Consider the following 25,617-nt stretch of genomic DNA (forward strand, 5'->3'; position numbering starts at 1 on the left):
TTAAGACTGACCGTTGTTTGGCGCATACACTTTCTCTGTTCTCCAACGAAATGCGCTGTTTTTTTTTTTTTTTTTTGCAAGGTATTTGAGCGATAGCTAGAATTCTTGCTAAGACTGCGCGCCGATGCTGTTTTTCTTTTTTAATTTCTTCTAGAATCAAGTCCTCCATTGCGCTACCATTGCGCCACCATTGGTCATTCTCAGAGCTGAATCCAACCACGCGGACATATACGTATAAGAATGGATGGCCGTGCGGTGTGCGCGCTAGACTATTGTTAGGTCGTCTCGAAGGTCTAATGTTTAGACTAGGAAGTAGATTATCTTCAACTCTGAAGGAACATCCGAAACATGTATAACATTTTATAAACATTTGAACGTGATTGACAGAAACCTCGCGCTGCCAAAGTTTATTTCCAAGATGTTTCCAGTCGCAGCAGCTTTCGTTTGCCAATTATCAGTTATCATGCCAAACATTGAACTAGGACAAGAAAATACTGCCTGTGTAAAAGTGTTCCATTGACTTTCGCAGATCTAGCTTACTAAGGAAAAAAATACACGTTTTTTTTTGTGTACACTACAACACACGCCTACTCGATGTGTATGAACAGTAGCATATGGGGGGGGGGGGGAAATGAAGTCAAACTTTCTGGATGCTGATTGGCCGAATTAACTGTACGATCTAGGCCACAGTACAAAACAAAGAATCCTTCTCACACACCCTCGTCCCTTTTTCTCTATGGCGGACTAAAGTAACAGTTTATTTACTTTACAAGTACCAATTCTTTTTCTACTGTACTGCGACCTAACAGTACTGTAGGACTGTTTATTTACGCGTGTTTCTTTCTGCCAAGGTGAACCGTTCAAAACTAACAGCCAATTAGAAGTTACAGGTCATAAGATGCTGTCTTTACCGAAACTGATCGGTGTTTCGAAACCAAAAATGTCATTTCAAGAACTTATATGGTAATTGGTATCATAAAGATGCCAGGAAATATTGATCAACAAGTCCTTATTTATGAGAACTGGTCTGGTTTTCGAACCTCACGATGACAAGGGAATCTCATATCGCAGGGCCCCCCTTAGACGCGGGGCTTAGGGCGGTTGCCCCACTTGCCATCCCCTAAGGCCGCTACTATATATATATATACAAAACAACAACAAGGTTGCATGTATGATTTTGGAAACCAAAATGGTTGGCCTTCAGAATAAGGAACATAATATTTCTCAGTCCATCTTGAGAACGAAGCAGACAATCGGGCTTTCAATAAAATAGTTTCGGTTTTGAGATCTAAAGATGACACAAAACCTACGGGCCTCTAAAAAATATATTTAAAAATGGAATTCGTTTGATAATATTGTATTTTTGTTTACACTTAATATCTGATTAGATACCTAGTAGCCTAGTGCCAGATTTGTTCGTAGTTCTTTCTCTTGGCTAAAAACAATTATGTTTCAATGAATTTGTTTGTTTTTTTAAAATCATTTTTATTTTAATATCTTTTAAATATTTTATTATTTATTTACATCTCAAATAACAAACATTACCTATTTACACCTTCCTAGACAAAGTTTTCTAATGAAATCATTCTAGAAAATGGAATTATAAAAACTACAGCACAAAACGTCAATAATTTAATTTAAAAGAAAAGATGAACATTTCTGATTGAAGATTTCTTAAAGTTCTCGAGCACTGGCCTGCATATTTATAGAATCGGAAGAATATTGTGTTCAGAATTCTTAATTGACAGAAATGTGTGCATGTGTTTGTATATGTGTGTATTTGAATGTGTTTATGAATGGCTCTTGTCTCCTTACACGTATGAGTGTGAAAACTCGATGCATTGAAATTGTATAATTTTTTTAACGTCTGCTAGTTTCTGGATTCTAGTTTTTAATATGCTGATCGTGAGATGAAAATATTGTTTCGCATTTTTGTTTTTTTGTGGTGTGGTCCGAAGGTTTGACTAAAAAAAAAAACTCAATTAGCTTGAAACAGTGTAGCTCTTTAACTCTGTTGTGAGTGTGACTCAATATGTGACCAACTTTAACTCTGTTGTGAGTGTGACTCAATATGTGACCAACTTTAACTCTGTTGTGAGTGTGACTCAATATGTGACCAACTTTAACTCTGTTGTGAGTGTGACTCAATATGTGACCAACTTTAACTCTGTTGTGAGTGTGACTCAATATGTGACCAACTTTAACTCTGTTGTGAGTGTGACTCAATATGTGACCAACTTTAACTCTGTTGTGAGTGTGACTCAATATGTGACCAACTTTAACTCTGTTGTGAGTGTGACTCAATATGTGACCGACCAAATTTGCAAACTGCATCTTGAGGAACGTTAAAGAGGTTACAGGATCAGATTTAAACAAAAAATTAGCTTTTAATAATCATCGACTCAAAACTTCATATTCAAATTCACTTTCTTACTGGTCAACTGTTTATTCAAATTAGTTTCGTAAACCTACATAAATATGTCATATAATTTCAAAACATATAATATAATACTATACTATACTATACTATACTATACTATACTATAATAATATAATATAAAATAATATAATATAATACTATACAATACTATACTATACTATACTATACAATACTATACTATACTATACTATACTATACTATACTATACTATACTATACTATACTATACTATACTTTACTATACTATACTATAATAATATAATATAAAATAATATAATGTAATAATTTGCTTTCATGTGTAATTGTCATTTTTACTTTTATCGTAAGTAAATACGTCACGTACTATTTTCACACCTTGCGACCTACAGGGCAGATGATGGTCATCTGTTTCTATGACAGACGGTTAACGAGGGTGTCATGTGGCTAGCACATTGACAAACCGCTTCACTTTTCTAGAGAAAAAAATCTAGCCTAGAATTTCCATGGCCTAAATTCTTACCAAAAAGCATTAATCAAAAAAAGAGGTTTAAAAAAATATAAATTAAAATTACTTTCAAAGCTAATGATTGTTTCATAAATTTCACTCCGGTACAAATTTTGAACACGTTATTTCTTCCCCACTTTTGGATCAAGTTGAAACTTTGCACAAGTATTCATTTCCCAAACATTGTTAAGATAAAAAAAAACACTACAACCCCCACCCCCTCAAAAAAAACAACAAAACAACAATTAATACATTTCTCATTAATAATCGATTACTTTTGCTGGATATGGATAAAGGGAAATATGTGTTACAGGTTATAGGGTTACAAATGTGTAGTTCTTTTCCATATATACGCTTTGTTTTAAAAACAAATAATTTATATTTTTGCTTGTTATTTCCTCTCCTCTGATTCCCAGGTACGGTCGTCTAAACCGACTGAAAAGAGACAGGCCAACTTTGCGAACACTTCTGGCCCTTGGAGGCTGGGCAGCCGGTGGAGAGAAATTTAGCCGCTTAGTGGCCAGCGAGACGTCCATGACCACGTTCAGTGATAACCTGATCGCCTATTTAAGAAGAAACAACTTTGACGGGGTCAACATAGACTGGCAGTATCCTACGTCCAGGGAGAGGGGGAGCGAACCAGGGGACAGATTACGTTTTACCAACTTCTTGCAAGTAAGTCTGATCACGTGATAGCATTTCATGCCGAACTAAGAGAGGAAAGGTTTCTTAGTTAATCTTTCTTCTATCTCTTAGTGTGACTAGAACTGAACTGTCCTGTAGTCCCCTCTAGGAATATGTCACTTAGTCACTTATATTTGATGAGTTCTGAAGTCCCCTCTAGGAATATGTCACTTAGTCACTTATATTTGATGAGTTCTGAAGTCCACTCTAGGAATATGTCACTTAGTCACTTATATTTGATGATTTCTGAAGTCCCCTCTAGGAATATGTCACCTAGTCACTTATATTTGATGAGTTCTGAAGTCACTTCTAGGAATATATCACCTAGTCACTTATATTTGATGAGTTCTGAAGTCCCCTCTAGGAATATGTCACTTAGTCACTTATATTTGATGAGTTCTGAAGTCCCCTCTAGGAATATGTCACTTAGTCACTTATATTTGATGAGTTCTGAAGTCACTTCTAGGAATATGTCACCTAGTCACTTATATTTGATGAGTTCTGAAGTCACTTCTAGGAATATGTCACTTAGTCACTTATATTTGATGAGTTCTGAAGTCACTTCTAGGAATATGTCACCTAGTCACTTATATTTGATGAGTTCTGAAGTCACTTCTAGGAATATGTTACCTAGTCACTTATATTTGATGAGTTCTGAAGTCCCCTCTAGGAATATGTCACTTAGTCACTTATATTTGATGAGTTCTGAAGTCACTTCTAGGAATATGTCACCTAGTCACTTATATTTGATGAGTTCTGAAGTCACTTCTAGGAATATGTCACTTAGTCACTTATATTTGATGAGTTCTGAAGTCACTTCTAGGAATATGTCACTTAGTTGTATTAATGTGCCTTGTAGTCACCACTACGAAAGTGTCACCTAGTCACTTGTATTCATGTGTCCTGAAGTCACAACTCACTTAATGTGTCCTGAAGTCACGAGTCACAACTCACTTAATGTGTCCTGAAGTCACGAGTCACAACTCACTTAATGTGTCCTGAAGTCACAAGCACTTAATGTGTCCTGAAGTCACAAGCACTTAATGTGTCCTGAAGTAACGAGTCACAACTCACTTAATGTGTCCTGAAGTCACGAGTCACAACTCACTTAATGTGTCCTGAAGTCACGAGTCACAACTCACTTAATGTGCTCTTTCGATTTTCACTTTTCCTTTTTTAGCGGCCCCCGTTAGGGGAAAAAGCTGCTATTAGGTTTGTGCAAAATGTCCGTCTGTCCGTCTGTCACACTAAGATCTCGAAAACTATAAGAGATATGAGAAATATTATTTCATCATTAAATGCGGCTTGAAAAGTTTAGGTGCAACGGCTACTTTTGGTTTTCTAAAAGCAAACCGTTTAATTTATAAAATTAATTATGCAAGCGATTTTTTCATAAAAATACACCAATTCTAAAACAATTACGTAAATGTAAGGGAGGCAATGTTACAATATGCTAACAAAGATGGACAACTTTTGTGTATTTTCAGTATCACTAAGTCAAATATATTTTTAAAATGTACAGGAAATGTTTACAACAAATATAAATAATAGTTAAAGATGTTTTTTCTGGTCAACTTGCTGCTAAAATTAAAAGAAAACATTTCTGTTTGTTTATAAAGACTAATAATGCATTTTGTATGTAAATATCACGCACATTTTTTTTAATGGACTTTTTATGCAGCGATTTTCGTGCAGTAGCGTAACTTCGCTACATGATCAGGTGCTAAACCAATTCCTTAAACTTTAAAAAAAAATCAGATTTTATTTATTTTTTGTTTAGTGCTCCCATCCGAATAAAAGAAGATTATTTTTGTGCGTTTTGTCTGTTGGTCGGTCTGTCCGTCACGATTAGATTAAAAAAAGTAGAACTCTAAAAGCTATTGAAAATCTGATTTACCCATTAATGTTCCTCCCGTAACATCTCAATAGTTTTAAGTATCTAAAAATTGATTGTTCCGGATTTTTTTGTGCAAAACTAATCAACCCCAACAAATGTTTGCTTGCTCTTCTAATTTATATTACTTTCAATTTCCGTGCTTAAACGTTGCAAAAACACATTATCAATAATATGTTGTTCCGTTTTTTATGTAAATAACATATTAATGCTAAATCAAAATCTCTATACTGACTTATATTTCATTAAGTGTAAAAATGTTCCGGATATTGTTTTATAAAACATGAATTATGCCTAATGATTGTTTGAAATCGCATAATTTACTAATATTACACTTATATTATTTGACAATGCATCACTATAATTTGGTTATCAATATCAATTCCGCATTTTCATCTTTAAACAAATTTTAAAAATATCGACAATAGGTTGTTCAGGGCTTTAAAAAAAGTAATTTACTAGAATTGATTACTGAAAATTACTTTTTAGACATTTAATTTTCTTGCTAAAACATAACATAGAAGTTTTGTAATCGATAAAGAAAGTTGCGGATTTTGTTTCTTACAAATCGTCGCCAGAAATTTCCGAATTTATTTAAAAATCTACTAACGCCAAATAATTGTTTGAACTCCCTCTTCTAATTAATAAACAAATAATCTTCTCATTTACGAAATAATGTTTTTACGGATTTTTATGAAAAATATTTTAACTCACTACTCTATTACAGTACATTTACCTTTCAACCTAAAACATTAAAAAATCTAATTATCGTTAATATTATGTTTCGATTTTTAAGGAAAACAGAATCCAAACACATAAAGTAAGGTATGAAAATCTCTCCACATGGCTGTAGTACATCTAATTTTTATACGAGACCATCCAAAAAATTTAATTAACGGTATTACATTTATCTGAAATTCTCTTTTTCTTTTACTATTTATACAAACATCCGGAACAATCTATTATATAAACTTTTCAATTGTGTTCATACCTAAAAATTATTGCGTTGTTTTTGAAACGTAAAATAAAGGTTAATCAATTTTTAATAACTTTTAGTTGTTGTTTTTTTTTTATATCAAGATGACGGACAGACCGACTGACAGACAAAACGCAAAACAATGCGGCTTTGATCCATTTTAAATAAATTCTATTAGAACTCAGTGCACCAATGTCTATGAACCCTCGTTAAATATCTCGTGTAAATAAAGACATTTTTTTATGGTACCGGTACTAGCCTATTGTGAGGTAATGGAATTTTTTTTCTTTGACGTCATATGAATGGACTCTTTAAATGTAATGTTAAAAGAACGCACTCGGTTCACCAATGTCTATTAACCCTCGAAAAATTGCTCGTATTAATGAAAACATATTTTAGTCTAGCTAAGCCGCGTGACGTAGTGTTTTTTTTTTCCTTTGACGTCATATGGAATGAAATTTTTAAATGAAATGCTAAAAGAACGCACTCGGTGCACCAATGTCTATGAACACTCGATACATGGCTCATATTGATGAAGGTGATTTTTAGTCTAGCTAGGCCGTGTGACGTAGTGTTTTTTTTTCTTTGACGTCATATGGAATGAATTCTTTAAATGAAATGCTAAAAGAACGCACTCGGTGCACCAATGTCTATGAACACTCGATAAAGGGCTCGTATTGATGAAGGTGATTTTTATTCTAGCTAGGCCCTGTGACGTAGTGTTTTCTTTTTCTCTCTGACGTTATATGAAATTAATTCTTCAAATGAAATGAAAAAAGAACTTAGGTATAGTAATGTTTATTAAGCCTCGTTATGTGACTCGCGTTTAAAAAAGGAATGATATCTTGATTTAGATCTAATCTAGATTTTTTAAACTAGATCTAGATTTTTATTACAGTATATCTAGATCTGGATTTATATTCTAATTAAAATTATTTTAGAGTCTAGATCTATTATTTCTAGATCTAGTTTAGACTAAAATAGACTAGATTAAGATGTAGAATTTCAATTTCTAAACTTAAAGTGTAAAAAAAAAAAGTGTAGATTTTCATTTCCAAACGTTTTGATCAATATTGTAATGAATCTTTGAAACATTATTACTTTTGACCATCAAAACTAATTCACCTCTTGAATATTATTTGCGAATATGCAGATCCGACAGGGATCCGACTTCGACTGGGGCCGCCTCTGAGTTTGTGTAACACTAACTCTCTTTGTAATCTTGTTTTTTTTTTTTTTGTTACGTCTTTCTTACGTCTAGACTGTCCAGTCCATGATTTTTTTTTTGGACATACAATTTCTATTAATTATTAATTTTTTTCACACAAAACAAGCACTGGTTGTTAGTAAGCAGAAGTCTTGTTTTCCTGAACTTCTAATCAACGAACAGAGGGTATTCCCCTTTCATTGTCATCAGATTTCTCCAGAATCATGACAGTGATATCCGATGTTTGTTTGTTTTACATTATAGTAAACCATCTTCTAAAACATATTAAAAATATGTATTAAAGACATGTAAAAAATGAATTAAAAATAAAGATTAAGTATGAGTTACATAAAAAGGTCATGACTTTATCAAAAGGTATTTACCATCGTAAGATGTATTACATTTTAAAAGTTTATCATAGAAATACGTAAGTTCATGCAATATTCAAGTTTAGCTTTTCAAGCCGAAACTGTACACTTTCTGAAGACCAGAATTAGCTACCGCTCCTATGAAAGTAAATTTTACTTTTTTTTCCCTTCAGAATTATAAATTCATGTTTTAAAAATGATTTATGTGCAAGGAAAAAATAGCATCCCTCTCAGAACTTGGGATAACTCGGGCAGATAATGTAAATGTAATCTGTTTCTATAGTGAACAGTTAACGAGGGTATCATGTGGTCAGCACAAGGACCAACCTTTACTTTCCCCATCTATAGTCATGTACCCATTACAGTTGGGTGCTCAAAATCCTGAATTAAAAAAAAACGCCTTCTTCACCTTAATTTGAACCCCAGTCCCGTTGGTTCGGAAGCCATGCGCTTGAGCAGTTAGCCCCCCCCCCCCAAGCTCCCAGTGAGGTCGAAGCGAAAAACAACAACAAGGTTGCATGTATGATTTTGGAAACCAAAATGGTTGGCCTTCAGAATATGGAACATATTTCTCAGTCCATCTTGAGAACGAAACAGACAATTTTGAATCGGGCTTTCAATAAAATAGTTTCGCTTTTGAGATCTAAAGATGACACAAAACCTACGGGCCTCTAAAAAATATATTTAAAAATGGAATTCGTTTGATAATATTGTATTTTTGTTTACCCTTAATATCTGATTAGATACCTAGTAGCCTAGTGCCAGATTTGTTCGTAGTTCTTTCTCTTGGCTAAAAACAATGAGTAAAAAAATATCTTCCCTCCAGGCATGTTTTTGAGTGTTATTTGTTGATCTTTGCCAGATAAAACAAAATGGGTTTTCTTCTTTTCACAAGAAGTTAAATTTGATTAAAGTGTTTACGTTCTTTTTTGGCGTCAAAATAAAAAATACTTTCAAATCCCCGGAATATTTTATATTTTTGGCTGAAAATTAAAAATGTTTAAAAGACCAAGTTTTTAGTTTAATTATTCAAATGACAGCGAAATTATGTTAAAGAACACTGATACTTCATTCTTTATTTTGAATAGATTGTCTTTCTTTCTAGTTCTCAACTTCAAAGAATAGGATGAAAGTTATAATTTTAATAACTCAGAAATACAATAATAATCTCATCATAGCAACAATAATAACTGACCTCGCAAACACATTCAAGGTCTTAAGAAGGTTGTCAGAGGGCAGTACTGCTGCAGAACTTCCACATGACCAGAAGATTCATCAGTGGACACTGCCTTAAAGGGACTACTATGACTTTTGTCTCCGTTTAACAAATCTCGACCCTGGTCGTGCCAAAGAATGAAAATTAGCTTCTGTCTACAATAATAATAATAAGAAGAATTGTTGTCGTCTAGTCTCTAAGTTGAACAAATGATAGAACGCTATAGTTCTACATATTGCAAATGTAATTTGTCACTCTTGAGACACTTCATGATCTTAAAGTTGTTCTATGGTAGTGGTGGCTGGAGTTGGAGAGGTGAGTTTTACTGCCGTCGATAATAAATAAATCTCCATAAAGATTGCATCATGTCTGTCACCACGTGACTAATATTGTCGGATCTCAATAGTCCAGTTGAGGAGTGAAGATTCGGAGTGTATGTTTGTGAATCTGTTCGGGCTTAGACAGACTTAGGAAAACACAACATAGCACTAAGGTTTTCCTGATATCAAGCACGTGACGCATGTAGCCATCAAGCACGTGACGCATGTAGCCATCAAGCACGTGACGCATGTAACCAGGCTGTTAATACTGCTATAAATTTCCAGGAAAACACTCAACAGGTTAATGATAATATAGATAAGGATTTAATAATTAAATAAAGAACACACACAAACCACAGAATGTCAATTTCTTCTAGATCTAGTTTGATTCGACGAAATAAGCCCTCATCTACTATCATGTCTCCATTTCCTCCTGTCCCTTGTTCCACGCTGGTGTATCTCAGTGCGGAAATAGAGTTACAACACTGCTCCCCCCCTTCTCAAACCTGTTCGTCCCGAACAGAACCTGTACTGCCACAGTACTGATGAAGTCGATCTACATGGACGACCTTCAGCTTAGACCGGGGACTTTTCTGAATGCGGTACACGACGTCGTTGATTCTTTTAATGATGCGGTATGGACCTTCCCAGTCTCTCTGAAGCTTTGAAGACCTGCCCTTTCGTCTCTGCGGATTGTACAGCCACACCAGATCGTCCTCGTAGAACCCGGAGGCATTGGCCCGTTTGTCGTATCTTTTCTTCATCTGGTCACTGGTCATCTTGATATTTCTGCGGGCCAGAGCATAGGCTTCCTCCATTCGTTTTCGGAGATTAGTGACGTACTCCGTCGAAGTAGCTGGCTTATCACCTGGAACCCCGAATAGCAAGTCACATGGTAATCGCAGTTCTCGGCCAAACAACATCTTTGCTGGTGTATAATTTGTGGTGCCATGAACGGATCCCCTGTACGCCATGAGGAACATTGGGATATAGGTGTCCCAGTCATCTTGTCGTTCACTGGCGACCTTCATTAGGTGTTGTTTTGGAGTTCTGTTAAAGCGTTCTACCATTCCATCCGATTGGGGGTGTACAGGCGTGGTGCGAGTCTTTTCGATGCAGAGTGTCCGGCACATCTCCTGAAAAAACTCTGGATTCAAAGTTTCGGCCCTGGTCTGAATGTAACTCAATTGGAGCACCGTACCGACTTATCCAGTTCTCTACAAGGGTTTCCGCTACTGTGGTGGCTTCTTGATTAGGTATCGCATATGCTTCAGGCCATTTAGTAAAATAGTCAATAACTACCAAGATGAACTTATTTCCTTTCTTGGTTTCAGGGAATGGCCCGGCAACATCGATTGCGATTCTTTCAAATGGGTTCCAACGTTGTATTGTTGCATATGTCCTCTTGTTCTACGTTGCGGGCTCTTGGCTGCTGTACAGACATCGCATCTTCGGCACCATTCTTCAACATCTTCCCGGTAACGGAACCAGTAAAACCGCTGGCGCACCTTCTCCAAAGTTTTGTTGACACCAAGATGGGAGCCACTGAAGCCATTATGTATCTCTTTCAGTACTTCCGACACCCTAACCTTAGGTAGTATCAGCTGAAAGCGATTGCTTGTCCCGTCTGGCGTTTCCCATACTCTCTTGAGGACACCGTTCACAATTGTTAGGGAGTCCCATTGGGCCCAATATGCCTTGGTAGCGGTTCCCCTATCAGAGATGTGTTGCCAATCTGGTCGTGGTCCATCTTTCTTCATCAAGAGAATGGGAGCCAGATCTTCGTCTCTTAGCTGATCCTCTTGGATTTTTTCGTCCTATCACGATCCGGAAGCTTCTACCCCAAGACAATTGCAATCGACGACCGCCTCCTTTTCTTCGACCTTTCTACAGTGCTTGCATTCAGTTTTGCAAGGTCTTCGGGACAGCGCTTCAGCATTCTGGTGAGTCTGTCCTTTTTGGTGCTGAATCTCAAAGTCATAAGTTTGCAGACGTTCGATCCACCTAGCGACTTGACCTTCGGGACTCTTAAAGGAAAACAGCCTTTGTAGAGCGGCGTGATCACTTCTAAGGGTGAACGTTTGTCCATATAAATATTTGTGGAAATGTTTTATGGCGTCCACAACGGCCAGAAGCTCAAGTCTCGTGACGCAGTAGTTCCTTTCAGCCTTTGACAAACTACGACTGAAATAGGCAATGACTCGTTCAGTTTCATCCACTTTTTGGGACAAGATAGCGCCTATTCCGGTACCACTCGCATCTGTGTCCAGTATGAATGTCGTGCCTGGTATAGGGTAGGCCAATATGGAAGATGAGGCAAGTGTGTTTTTCAGCCTTTCAAATGCCTGTTGACATTCCGTCGTCCAAATAAATTGCTTCTTTTGTTCTGTCAGTAAATGAAGAGCCCTACAATTGTTGGAGAAATTAGGCACAAAACGTCTGTAATATGTACAAAACCCCAGAAAGCTTCTCAATTCATGAACATTCGTTGGGGTAGGCCATTGCCTTACTGCCTCGACCTTGTCGGGATCAGTGCTAACTCCGTCTCCTGACACGATGTGTCCAAGATATTTTACACTCCTTCCAAACAAAAAGCACTTCTTTGGGTTGAGTTTCATCCCAGCGCCTCTTATCCTTTGAAACACCTCCTTCAAATTTGAAAGATGCTCTTCAAACGTCCTACCTAAGACGATAATGTCATCCAGATAGACAAGGCAGATGTTCCAGTTAAGTCCTCGTAAGACACGCTCCATCAGTCGCTCAAATGTTGCCGGAGCATTGCAGAGCCCAAAAGGCATTACAGTAAATTGCCAGAGACCGTGTCCTGCAGAGAACGCCGTTTTCTCTCTATCTTCGGGATGCATTCCAACTTGCCAATACCCGCTTTTTAAATCGAGAGTAGAGAATATCTGTGCTCCTGTAAGTGTATCAAATGTGTCGTCGATTCTAGGTAGCGGATAACTGTCCTTATGGTTGACCTCGTTCAACGATCTATAATCTACACAGAATCGCATAGAACCGTCTTTTTTTTTTCACTAAGACTATAGGTGAGCACCAAGGACTATTTGAGGACTCAATGACTCCTTGTTGTCTCATGCATTCTATCATGTCCATGGCTTCTTGTTGTTTTGCCAGTGGAAGACGACGTGGTGGATGTCGAATTGGTCTGGTGCTTCCTGTGTCGATACGATGTTGAACCATATTCGTCCGCCCGAAATCTGTCTCATCAGTCGGAAAAATATCACTAAACTCACCAATCAATTTTTCTGCACTGGCATATTGTTCATCCGATAAATTCGTCTTAATCTCCCCCAAGAGCCCTGTAATATGCGGGTGGGTTGTTGCAGTGCTGTCCCTGATGATGTTATCATCGCTGCAATTTTGTATCAGGTCGACCGTATAGCAAACAGCTATGATGCTGTCTTTTCTTAGTTTTTTTTCACCCAAGCTAAGGTTCATAAATCTAATAGGTACTTTCTGATCTCTATCGATCATGACCAACGTCTTACCTACGGCAAATTCACTGTAGTTATCTTCCTTGCCCTCGACCAGTGCCGTTCTAGTTTTTGTATGACCAGGCTCCAATTTTCCCCAAATAATCAATTCAGACTGTGCAGGCAAACTCGTATCCTCCGTCAACATGATTTTTCTGATTCGATCATTCTCTTCCTCATCCTCATCATTTAGTAAAGGAATCTCTAGGTTCCCACATATCAAAGCTTCAATGTCAATAGAAAAGCCGAATTTCTGCATAAAGTCGAGTCCTATAATGCAGTCATCGGTTATATTGGCGATCAGGAATTCATGAATGAATAACTGATTCCCGAGCTTGAATTGAACACTCGTCAATCCTTGTATAGGCATCAACTCACCACTGGCGGTTTTTAAGGAATATGAGTTCACCTTGGTTATAATGTTTTTGTTCACGACCTCCGGCCGAATGACTGATCGAGAAGCACCAGTGTCCAGCAGAAGACGATAATTTTCAGCACCGATTTTGCATTCTACCTTTAAACTCTTATTCTGCCCCAGCACGGCGACTGGGATGACGGTTGCGGGGGCTCTTATTCTCTGTGTCGCCGGATTCCGCCCCTTGAAGCCGGCGCGTGCTAGTTTCCCTGTTAGCCCCGGGAACCAGTTCGTGCTTTCATTTCTGATCTGCGATGGGTTCCGGTTTGTCGAGATCTTCCAGTGCAGCTTCTTTGAATATGGCCAAGTTCACCACAATTCCAACATCGTACAGGGGCCCTGGGTTGATTTTTTGGTATCCGGGTTGTTCGCCTTTCGTTCAGTGCCTCTGTCACCATTCTGACAAGTTGTGCGAATTCCTCCTCCTTGACGTCCAGCCTTCGGCCCTGGTGAGTGCCCCCAGATGCGTCTTTGGCAGCCTCGTATGACAGAGCGTAAACTAGAGCTCGCTTGCCCTGCGTTTACTTCAACTCAGGGTCTCGAAGCGCATCAATGAAAGCGTCTGTGATGATGACCTCCAAGAAATCTTGTGCGGCGGTTGGGTAGGCCAAATGTGCGAGGCGTTCGATGTCTGTCTCTAGCTCCTGTAGTGTCTCATCGGGGCACTGTTGTCGGGTCTTCAGTTGCACTCGATAGACTTCTTGCAAATGTTCATCCCCGTATCGGAGTTCCATAGCTTGGACAAGAGCGGCGAAATCCTGCTGGTTCGGTAGAGACTGAAGCAATTCAGAGGCTTTTCCTCTTAGAGATAACACAAGGGTGGTGGCTTTCTCTTCCTCACTGTTCCATTTGTTAACTTTTGCCGCTGCGTCAAATTGCTTCTTATACACGGACCAGGACACGGAACCATCAAATACGGGGGCCTTCATTTTCTTGGAGACTTCAAGTACAAATGACGTCATATCGGCATCTGGTACATTTTTGTGCTTGCATTGAGCTTGTATCTTCATTTCATCGATGACCTTCTCCACTGCGTCTTCCCTCTGTTTTATCTGTTTGTCAATGTTGGTGATTCTCTCCTCCACAGCTTGCACGCGTTGGTTCATAGCCAATAACTCGGTTTTGATTCCCGATTCCATGAGATCTATCTTGTCATTGGTGTTTCCTAGCCCTGAGTTTAACTGTTCTCGCATAGAACTAATACTTTCGAGCAGAGCTGCATTATCTGGTTCAACTTCAAAAAGATAGGTGTATGGATCTGCTTCTTCCTCCATCAAACTCTCCCGTAGGCGTGCCTGTAGGGTTTCCTTATTTCCAATTGTCTTCAGACCTCGGTCACGGAGTTCCCGATTAAGTTCCTTCATAAGGATTTTGTCTAGCGTTTTCGTGGTAACCATTATAAATCCCACTTCTGACACCAATTGCTATAAATTTCCAGGAAAACACTCAACAGGTTAATGATAATATAGATAAGGATTTAATAATTAAATAAAGAGCACACACAAACCACAGAATGTCAATTTGTTCTAGATCTAGTTTGATTCAACGAAATAAGCCGGCATCTACTATCATGTCTCCATTTCCTCCTGTCCCTTGTTCCACGCTGGTGTGGAACAGTGCCTATTGCGCACCATGTATCTCAGTGCGGAAATAGAGTTACAACAATACGAAAGAAAATCTCCACTGCCAGTCAGACACACTGCATCAATGGTAGGACTTGTTCACGACGTACAAAGTACCAATGACTTCAGCACATTTAGTCCGCACCTAACGTTGAGTTCATTCTCCAAAGTAAGTAAACATAAGTCTCTCTACTCTATCGTTTGGTTCTCTCTCCTTCAATTCGTCTACAATCATTTCAACTCAGACAATCAACAAAGTCCATGTCGACATTGAGATATCATCAACTCTCGTATCGACAATATACACTTGTACTTACTCGTTGTCACCAAGTCAGTGCTGTACAACCCCTAATGACAGTGTTTTCAACCATTTGTTTGTGACCAAGTCAGTGCTGTACAACCCATAATGACAGTGTTTTCAACCATTTGTTTGTGACCAAGTCAGTGCTGTACAACCCATAATGACAGTGTTTTCAACCATTTGTTTGTGACCAAGTCAGTGCTGTACAACCCATAATGACAGTGTTTTCAACCATTTGTTTGTGACCAAGTCAGTGCTGTACAACCCATAATGACAGTGTTTTCAACCATTTGTTTGTGACCAAGTCAGTGCTGTACAACCCATAATGACAGTGTTTTCAACCATTTGTTTGTGACCAAGTCAGTGCTGTACAACCCATAATGACAGTGTTTTCAACCATTTGTTTGTGACCAAGTCAGTGCTGTACAACCCATAATGACAGTGTTTTCAACCATTTGTTTGTGACCAAGTCAGTGCTGTACAACCCATAATGACAGTGTTTTCAACCATTTGTTTGTGACCAAGTCAGTGCTGTACAACCCATAATGACAGTGTTTTCAACCATTTGTTTGTGACCAAGTCAGTGCTGTACAACCCATAATGACAGTGTTTTCAACCATTTGTTTGTGACACCCTTCTCCATCAAAGGAGATAAAAATGGCCTCCTCCCCAACCATTTCAAGCAAGATTTTTAGTACGTGACAGACAAAGACAAACCAAAGCGTGACACACTGCTCTTCATACGGTGACCGCGACAATGTCAGGCCAATAGAAGGCAAAGAACATTAAGTCCCAGGTGGATGCGAACTCAATGAATTAACTTCTAAATCTTTCACCACACTCAAAAGATATACATGCTGTTTTTTTTTGGGGGTGCCGTTTTTAAAACTCTTCTTAGCTAGTTAAAAAAAAATAAACAGCATCCTGGATAAAATCTTCATTAAATTAAAGAAGACTTAAAAAGATAAGAGGTCTGACATTTACTTGCCAAGGCCCAGACATTTGCATCCTGGTGTCTAGACATATTCGGAAACTTTGGAAATGATCGACTTAAAAATTTTGTTTAGACGTAGGCGAGGAAAAAAGAGTCCAAAAGAATAGTGGCATTTGAATAATAGCAATACAGCTAGGCCTACACAAAAGTGACATTTGAATAATAGCAATACAGCTAGGCCTACACAAAAGTGGCATTTGAATAATAGCAATACACCTAGGCATACACAAAAGTGACATTTGAATAATAGCAATACAGCTAGGCCTACACAAAAGTGGCATTTGAATAATAGCAATACAGCTAAGCCTACACAAAAGTGGCATTTGAATAATAGCAATACACCTAGGCCTACATAAAAGTGACATTTGAATAATAGCAATACAGCTAGGCCTACACAAAAGTGACATTTGAATAATAGCAATACACCTAGGCCTACCCAAAAGTGACATTTGAATAATAGCAATACAGCTAGGCCTACACAAAAGTGACATTTGAATAATAGCAATACACCTAGGCCTACACAATTGACATTTGAATAATAGCAATACACCTAGGCCTACACAAGTGACATTTGAATAATAGCAATACACCTAGGCCTACACAAAAGTGGCATTTGAATAATAGCAATACAACTAGGCCTACCCAAAAGTGACATTTGAATAATAGCAATACACCTAGGCCTACACAATTAAAAGTGACATTTGAATAATAGCAATACACCTAGGCATACACAATTGACATTTGAATAATAGCAATACACCTAGGCCTACACAAAAGTGGCATTTGAATAATAGCAATACAGCTAGGCCTACACAAAAGTGACATTTGAATAATAGCAATACACCTAGGCCTACACAATTAAAAGTGACATTTGAATAATAGCAATACAGCTAGGCCTACACAAAAGTGACATTTGAATAATAGCAATACACCTAGGCCTACACAATTGACATTTGAATAATAGCAATACACCTAGGCCTACACAATTGACATTTGAATAATAACAATACACCTAGGCATACACAATTGGCATTTGAATAATAGCAATACACCTAGGCCTACACAATTGGCATTTGAATAATAGCAATACTCCTAGGCCTACACAAAAGTGGCATTTGAATAATAGCAATACAGCTAGGCCTACACAAAAGTGACATTTGAATAATAGCAATACAACTAGGCCTACACAATTAAAAGTGACATTTGAATAATAGCAATATACCTAGGACTACACAATTAAAAGTGACATTTGAATAATAGAAATACACCTAGGCCTACACAAGTGACATTTGAATAATAGCAATACACCTAGGCCTACACAATTAAAAGTGACATTTGAATAATAGCAATACACCTAGGCCTACACAATTAAAAGTGACATTTGAATAATAGCAATACAGCTAGGCCTACACAATTAAAAGTGACATTTGAATAATAGCAATACACCTAGGCCTACACAAAAGTGACATTTGAATAATAGCAATACTATTAAATAGTTTAAGTCTCTCTGGTCTCTTATATTTAAATATAAAAATGTAAAGGCAACCCTTTTAGATCTATGGAGGCTAACCTTTTAGATCTATGGAGGCAGGTGATGGTAATATTACAAACTCTAGATAAAATAATGACATGTCACGGTAATAACAAAAACTCGAGATAAAATTAAGACATCTCTTGGCAATCTATTAGTATTCTTGATATCTTCAGGTATTCATATAACCTTTAGGTAATTATATCTTCATGACTTTCCATTTGAAAGAATTGACATTAATCTCTGTTGAAACTAGATATTATAAATAACATACATTCAAAGATAAACTTTATCATGTATTTCCTTTTTCAAACCTCACAGTTATAGTGACATGAAATATAATTCATTAATAATGGCAAAGTCTTCAATTACATAATTCATTCTACACTCATAAATAATACAGTAACAAAGAAACAACTAGACAGCAAATCACACCCGATCTCCTATTTCATACTTAGGCAGACGACAGATCAATGACGTCAACCTTAGGGAAAAAAAAACAACAACAGACTTTTCTACAACCTAAACTCACGTTTTGCCAAATTGACACCTTATGATTTGAGTTTTTAAATATGAAACAATTAGAAATACATTACCAGCCCGTAGTTAAATCTAAAAGATTAGAAAATATTGTAACAGAAACAAGACACCGCGATAACTCAGGTATGTAGGTACAGTAATGAATGTTCCTTCTGATATCAACAACTGTATTATTTCATAAAAAGTCCTGTTTAAGACTACACACATTTGGTTTGATCGAACATAATACAATAGACTCTGCATGTTGTCCTTTTGTTTTATTCGTCGTTGAGGTTCTGGACTTGAATAAAAAAAATGATTTGATTTTTAAAATAAGTTTAAGTTCCCCTTTTAGACCTTATAGGGCACATTATGTAAAGGTCATCTGTTTCTGTGGCCTACGGTTAACGAAGGTGTCATGTGGCCAGCACAATGACCAACAGCCTTTACATTTCTCCAACTAACGTCAGATACCCATTAGAGCTGGGTGGACTCAGAGGCACCCAAATATTCCGAAATTAAAAATCACCGTCTTCGCCGGAATTCGAACCCAGGATCCCCGGTTTGGAAGCAAAGCGCGTTACCGCTCTGCCATAAAACTTTCTGCCCACATGTTTCAAAAATATCTTACAATAGTACACCTCATTTCGACTCTAAAAAAAAATAATAATCTAATTATACTTCTGACATAGAATACAAGTATATCCCACATATTCCTTATATAATTTATTTTCTGATTTTTGATGTGTATACAATTCGCACTTTCGTGTTATTGTAGTTCTTACTTTCTATTTTGAAACATTGTTGACGGATGAAAACGTGATGTTGTTAAATAGGGTTAAATAGGGTTAAATAGGGTTAAATCTTCATGAAATAAAAAAAGAAGACATTTTATGAAAAATAAAAACTCTAAACTAAATAAACAAATAAACAGATCTTAGTAAACGTTAAAGCTACTCCTGTGCTAATGTAATGCGACAATGAATATCTAAAATCTCATTTGCTGATCTCGACAGATTCTGAAGCGAGGATTTGAACAGGAAGCTCTCACCACTGGACGAAACCGACTGACCCTGTCGGCATCTCTGGAATCTGACCTGAGCGACGCCAGGACATACTATCAGATCGACGAAATCGGCAAGTAAGTTGCTTGTTGTCTGGTGGCCTCATTAGTTTGTCTGCAGCCAAGCTTAGCACCAACAAGTAGCGAGATGGGCGATTAGTTGGCAGCTTGCTGTAGAGCGTGACTCACGGAAGAGACGAGCACTTATTTAAGACTCAGTAAACCGAGGACTTTGTCGTGTGGACAAATATTTGGTTTACTCTCATTATTTCAAGTTTTTTTTGGTTTTATTTTGTTTTGGACCCGGTTTTAGGGCGGGGCTTCAATTTGTTTTTGGTTGAAATATGACTAAGTAATGAAATCAATGAATGCGTTGTCAATTTGAAAGGATTTGGAAAAGGGGGGGGGATAGTGTGACGGTGTTCATTTGAGTGCTAGATGTGATGATGTCTTGATGTGACGATAAGATTATGTTGATCATACAGTGCGTATCCTATGTATTAATTTAGTATAGCTTTCTCCTTTAACCAACTAATGATCACTCAAACAATATCGTGATCCAGGGGATTCAAATGTAAACTAGAAATAAAAAAAAAAATACTGAGATCCTACAACAAAAAATACAAAAGCTTTAATTCTGGAACTAGGAATCACTTTAATAATATACACTCTGTACAATAAAATTAAATTAAAACAAATTTACTGCCGTCGTTCCAGCTCCCAACTGAATCTATCCGTCCTTTAAAAACTTTTTATCCTCTACGTCTTTCTGTATTTGGAACCAACCAATCTCCTTTCAGCCCGATGAATTTCTCAACCGCTCCTTTTATGGTCTGGAATTAATTTGCCGCCAAGACCTTCACATGCAAACATTCAACCAATTAGTACTTTGTTATTCTAAGTGGCCATCTAAAAATAAACTTAAACCAGCAGCTGCTTTATGTCACGTAAAAAATGGTCTATCGAGAATATAACTCAAAATAAATTCATGCTGGGCGGATTATTCTAGATAATTAGAAGAGTCCAGTAGAACTCATCTGTAACCTCTCTGTCCAAAGTAGACTTTGTAGGAATACATTTCAAAAACTGTGTCTTTTTGTGCTTGACTACTGTGCTCAGTATATTCGTCACTAGAAATCTTTTAACTGTAAGCTGAAACCAGAGTTTGTGGATAGAATTTGGATGAGAAGATTTGAGCTCATAACAGGAGGTACAGAGAACAACTCACCTTCAACTCACCTTCAACTCACCTTCAATTATGAGAGAGGACTGAACAAAAAATAAGTGGAATATGGAAAATAATTTTAAAACAAAGCTAATCAAAGATGAATTACTGCAACATTTATCAGTTTTGATTGATCATTTTGTTTTGTGAGAAGAATACATAATTGAGCAAAGTTTCAACTTGATTTGTGAATGGATAGTGTGACAAATAACGTGTTCAAAATGTGTACTGTCGAAGGCGAAAATAACAATGGGTATTAGTCAAGGGAGACAATCTGCAAACATTTTCAAAATTAAAAAAAAAACAACTTTAGTTCTTCAATATTGTCTTCATACATAAAAAATATATCGGTATATAAAAAATATTTTGATTAATTGTATAATATATAAGTAGATATGTTATTATTGAAGAAACAAACATTGATACTTTTGTATATTTCTATGAAAGTGTTTACAATATTTATCCATAACAAAAGTAACTGTACTTCTTTCATGGTTACCATATGTACAGATAATTCAAACAGTTTACAACAGTGATACCAAAACTACGGCCCGCGGGCCATAACCGGCCCGCGACGTGGTTCCATCCGGCCCGCCGCAATGTCGGCACTAAGTGTAGAAATCTACCTTCCAAACAAAAAAAAAAAGTTGAAAAAATGTATCTTTACCTACGTTTGGGCCCTCACTTTTTCTCTGATGGATTGGTATCATGATCTTTAACATTTGTGTGTTTATGAACATGATAATAAGCCAACATATTTATCGTATAAAGAAAGTCTCTGGCTGTTTGAAAAAACAACTACATAAAAACAGCATTATAAAATTAATATGGTGGCATTCTAGGTTTGAGCCGCGAAAAAAATTGTTAAACTATGTTTAGATATTGGAGGATCCATGGAAATATTTATCAAAAAGAGACCACAAAATAAGCCGGTGTTGCTCACATTTAATTAGAGAGATACGGCAGTGTCTATCGCGTAAAAAAAATATAATTGTCAAATAACCAATTAATTAAGTATCAAATCCTTAGGTTTCTACCAAAATAGTTTCAGAACAATTTCATTTCATTTTATAACTTTTCGTTCATGTGGCCCGCGAGACGAGTGTAGGAAATTATAAAGGCCCGCGGGCCGAATTAGGTTGGGCATCACTGGTTTACAACAATGCGTAAACCGGAAAGAGAGTTAAATTACACTCCTAAATAAAATAAAATAATATATATATATATATATATTTCCATGAATCCTTGCAGATTGTATTTGTACTTGTATACGAATCTCTAAACCTAGCTTAGTCAAGTGTTTTAAATCTATGATTTTATGGAATACCATCTTATATTTATTTATAACAAGCTTAAATTAACTCACTGTCTGTCTTTCTGGCGAAATACACCTCCACGCGATTTCTTCAAAACCCAATCTGGGATCAAGCTGAAATTTTGCAAAATTATTTATTTTACCTAAGAACAAAAGAATCAATAAAAAAAAAATAACCACTTTGTTAATTAACTATTGGATATAATTTATTTTGTTTGATATCTCGAACCAGGGAAAGAATTCGTAATTGACTGAAGGTGTAATATAAGCTGAATTAGTCCCCTTTATAGGTCGTCGTCTAAGTCTTAGTGAACACAAACCTGAAAAATAGGTCGAGACTATAGAAACAATAGATAACTATACAATGTTCCATGCTCATAAGCTATTCGCTAGCAGAGTGGTTACCGTGTTGGTCTGAGCCATGAGTTTCAATTCAGCTCGTTCCCCTTTTTTTATTTGTATAAATGCTTTTTTATTGTGATTCTAGATCAATTACAAATTTAATGACTCAGCTGATCCAAACTAATTGATACAAGTACGCTTAACATTAGCTTTGTTGTTGATTTATTTAAAAACTATTTTAAAAATATTTTCTTTCTTAATTAACAGAGTGCTAGACTTCGCCACTCTAATGGCTTATGATATGCACGGTGACTGGGATAGAACCACTGGAGCGCTGCACCATTGCCCGCTAGAACCGGAAATAGTAAGTACATATTACCACAATGGTACATTTCGATGCACTTGATGCATGACTGAAGACACTTCCGTGCTTAGGAAGGGAGCTATGCACATTCAAAATACCAACTCCGTGCCTAGGAAGGGAGCTATGCACATTCAAAATACCAACTCCGTGCCTAGGAAGGGAGCTTTGCACATTCAAAATACCAACTCCGTGCCTAGGAAGGGAGCTTTGCACATTCAAAATACCAACTCCGTGCCTAGGAAGGGAGCTATGCACATTCAAAATACCAACTCCGTGCCTAGGAAGGGAGCTTTGCACATTCAAAATACCAACTCCGTGCCTAGGAAGGGAGCTTTGCACATTCAAAATACCAACTCCGTGCCTAGGAAGGGAGCTTTGCACATTCAAAATACCAATTCCGTTATTTTGTGACATTGATTCAGCGTAATTAGATATATCAATAGAGCAGTGCAGAGTCTCACCCGTTTGTTGCACAAAGTAATTTTTACCATTTAGTTGCCAGCCGTGATCTTTCGATATATTGACATTGTGGATGTTGTCTGTTTATTCAAAAATCTCTCCCAATCTGCCATTTTACTTTTTTCTTTTCATTATATCGTACCCACTTTTGTTCAGTGGCTTAATAGCCGCGACTCTATTTAGTTGTGTTACACTTCATCTGTGTGTTTGGGATGGACCACCATCCCATTCTTGACACTGGACCTACAATACACACACATGTCTCCATTTGTCAAGCTTTTCTCTCTCTCACCTTGTCGTATTGTTTCATGTTCTGATCTTGGACCTTAATAACAGTAGGGCACACTACTGGGAGAGACTTCATTCTAAAACAAAATTCGCTGGAAGCCTAATAGTGTCGTCAATGATTCATGTGTACACAGCACTAGAAAACAAAGAAAATATGGGAACCTAGGCTTGGAGATTAAGCGTCTATGGAAATTGTCCAAAATAACAATATACCCCATTGTTATATCAACCGAGGGGATAATAACAACTGACCTTACAGACACCTTCAAGGCCCTTAACATTCCTAGGAACATCTTCGTTGCCTGTCAGAGGGCGGTACTGCTGCAGACCTGCCACATCACCAGAAAATTCCTCAGTGGAAACTGTTAAAGGGACTACGATGAATTTTGTTTCTCTTTAGCGAAACTCGACCCTGGCAGCGCCAGAGAATGACTACTCGTTCATTTCTAACATAATAATAATCTCTATTATCAGTAAGGAAATTTGTCTTACAATTTGTGCATTACACCAAACAAAAAACATTATAACTATAAGAAACCAAAGTGTACATTCACACCAGACTCACTCATAATTTACATGTGACAAAGTTTATACCAGATTGTTCTTATTTAATGATTTGATTGCCAGGGGAACAAAAAAAGAGTGTTTGTGTCTGTTTGTCTTTGCTATCGGTGTCTTGTATCTCTTTTGTGATGGTAAAATCACAAAATCCTGACACAAATATCAATATTTAATAGACATACTCGAACAAATTATAAGTTAGTAGTTGGAAATACTAAACATGTAGACCTATTTGAGCTAAGTGACATACTACTAGCAGTCAATCGTCCCGAGACATGACGTTAAACTGCGCTCCTCTTTCCTTAGCACTTTTGGAGCTCAAAAGTGCCCTACTTCTTTTCTATCATTGTGTCTGCCTCCTCTTTTCCTAAGTCTGCCTTCATTGATCATCACACTGTCTTCTTAACTTTAAATTCTCACTACGTCCTAGACCAGTCCGTTTGCCGTGGACTGCGACGGGTAAGGGGGGATAAAGAGATCCTGGTGTTTGAGTGGTGGCTATCTGAGGATAAACCACAACAACACAATACTTTGGCTCCAAGTTCCCCTAGACCTGAGACCCAGATGGCCCGCTCTGGGTCAACCGGCTGGTCATGCCGATCTACCAGCATAGGTCGTCGACCTATGCTGGAGGGCGGTGGCTGGAGGGTCAATCAGGGAGCTGCTGTATCGGACACATGTCCGATGTAGCAGCTGACTGAGTATAGCACCTGTGTAGCCCTGGCGGGCTCATTCTGGACATCCGAATGGCCCGTCCCCTTGTTGGACTCGATGGCGGGTGGGGAGCACAGGTGCCGAATTAACAAAAATATATATGGACAAAAAAACACACACAAAACTACTTGCCCCAGACCTATGTCTGTGCAAGAAACGTCGAATTGATGATAAAAAAGAGGAGGTCCCAAAAAGCTGTGCCACCTGGCCATCATTTCTGGTGGTTAGGTGCACAGAGGAGGGAAAAAGCCTGACAAAGTTGAGGCCTTTTATTATCTATAAGGGATTCATGTCAGTAGTGGGAGAGCCCAAGAGTGTGTCTAAGCTACACAAATCAATGGAACTCCTTGTAGAAGTAGACAGCAAGACACACTCTGATGGGCTTTTAAGATGCAGAAAACTCTGTGATCTCCAAGTGGAAGTCATGCCACACAAGAGTCTGAACACCAGCAGAGGTGTAATCAGCTCTAGGGACCTACTGGAATGTTCCGAGAAGGAAATAGTGGAGAGCATTGAAGGAGTCACCCATGCCCGGCGCATTACCAGGCGCATGGATGGTGAGGAGGTCAAAACCGCCACTATTATCCTCACATTCGGAACTAGGACACCGCCAGAGTATGTGAAGGCAGGATACCTACGAGTTCCAGAGAGGCCCTACATACCTAACCCCATGAGGCGCTTCAAGTGCCAGGGTTATGGACACGGCGCGGCAGTCTGCAAGAGGAACACTGTGTGTGCCAGATGTGCTGGAGAGGGTCATGAGGACAAGGGCTGCACAGCCCAGTTCAAATGCCCAAACTGTCAAGCTGGCCACTCAGCCTA

General features: G+C 37.7%; 1 protein-coding gene across 1 annotated transcript in view; it reads left to right on the forward strand.

Moving 5' to 3' along the window:
* LOC106079747 (chitotriosidase-1-like) overlaps positions 1 to 25,617 on the forward strand; it is a 174,250-nt gene that overhangs the window by 26,763 nt on the left and 121,870 nt on the right. Inside the window, exons 4-6 of the mRNA XM_056020174.1 lie at positions 3,340 to 3,598; positions 19,481 to 19,605; positions 22,677 to 22,773. Of these exons, the coding sequence (XP_055876149.1) occupies positions 3,340 to 3,598; positions 19,481 to 19,605; positions 22,677 to 22,773 (481 nt within the window). The remainder of the gene's footprint in view (positions 1 to 3,339; positions 3,599 to 19,480; positions 19,606 to 22,676; positions 22,774 to 25,617) is intronic.

The sequence above is a fragment of the Biomphalaria glabrata genome, chromosome 2 (assembly GCF_947242115.1).
Source record: "Biomphalaria glabrata chromosome 2, xgBioGlab47.1, whole genome shotgun sequence".
NCBI classification, from domain to species: Eukaryota; Metazoa; Mollusca; class Gastropoda; family Planorbidae; genus Biomphalaria; species Biomphalaria glabrata.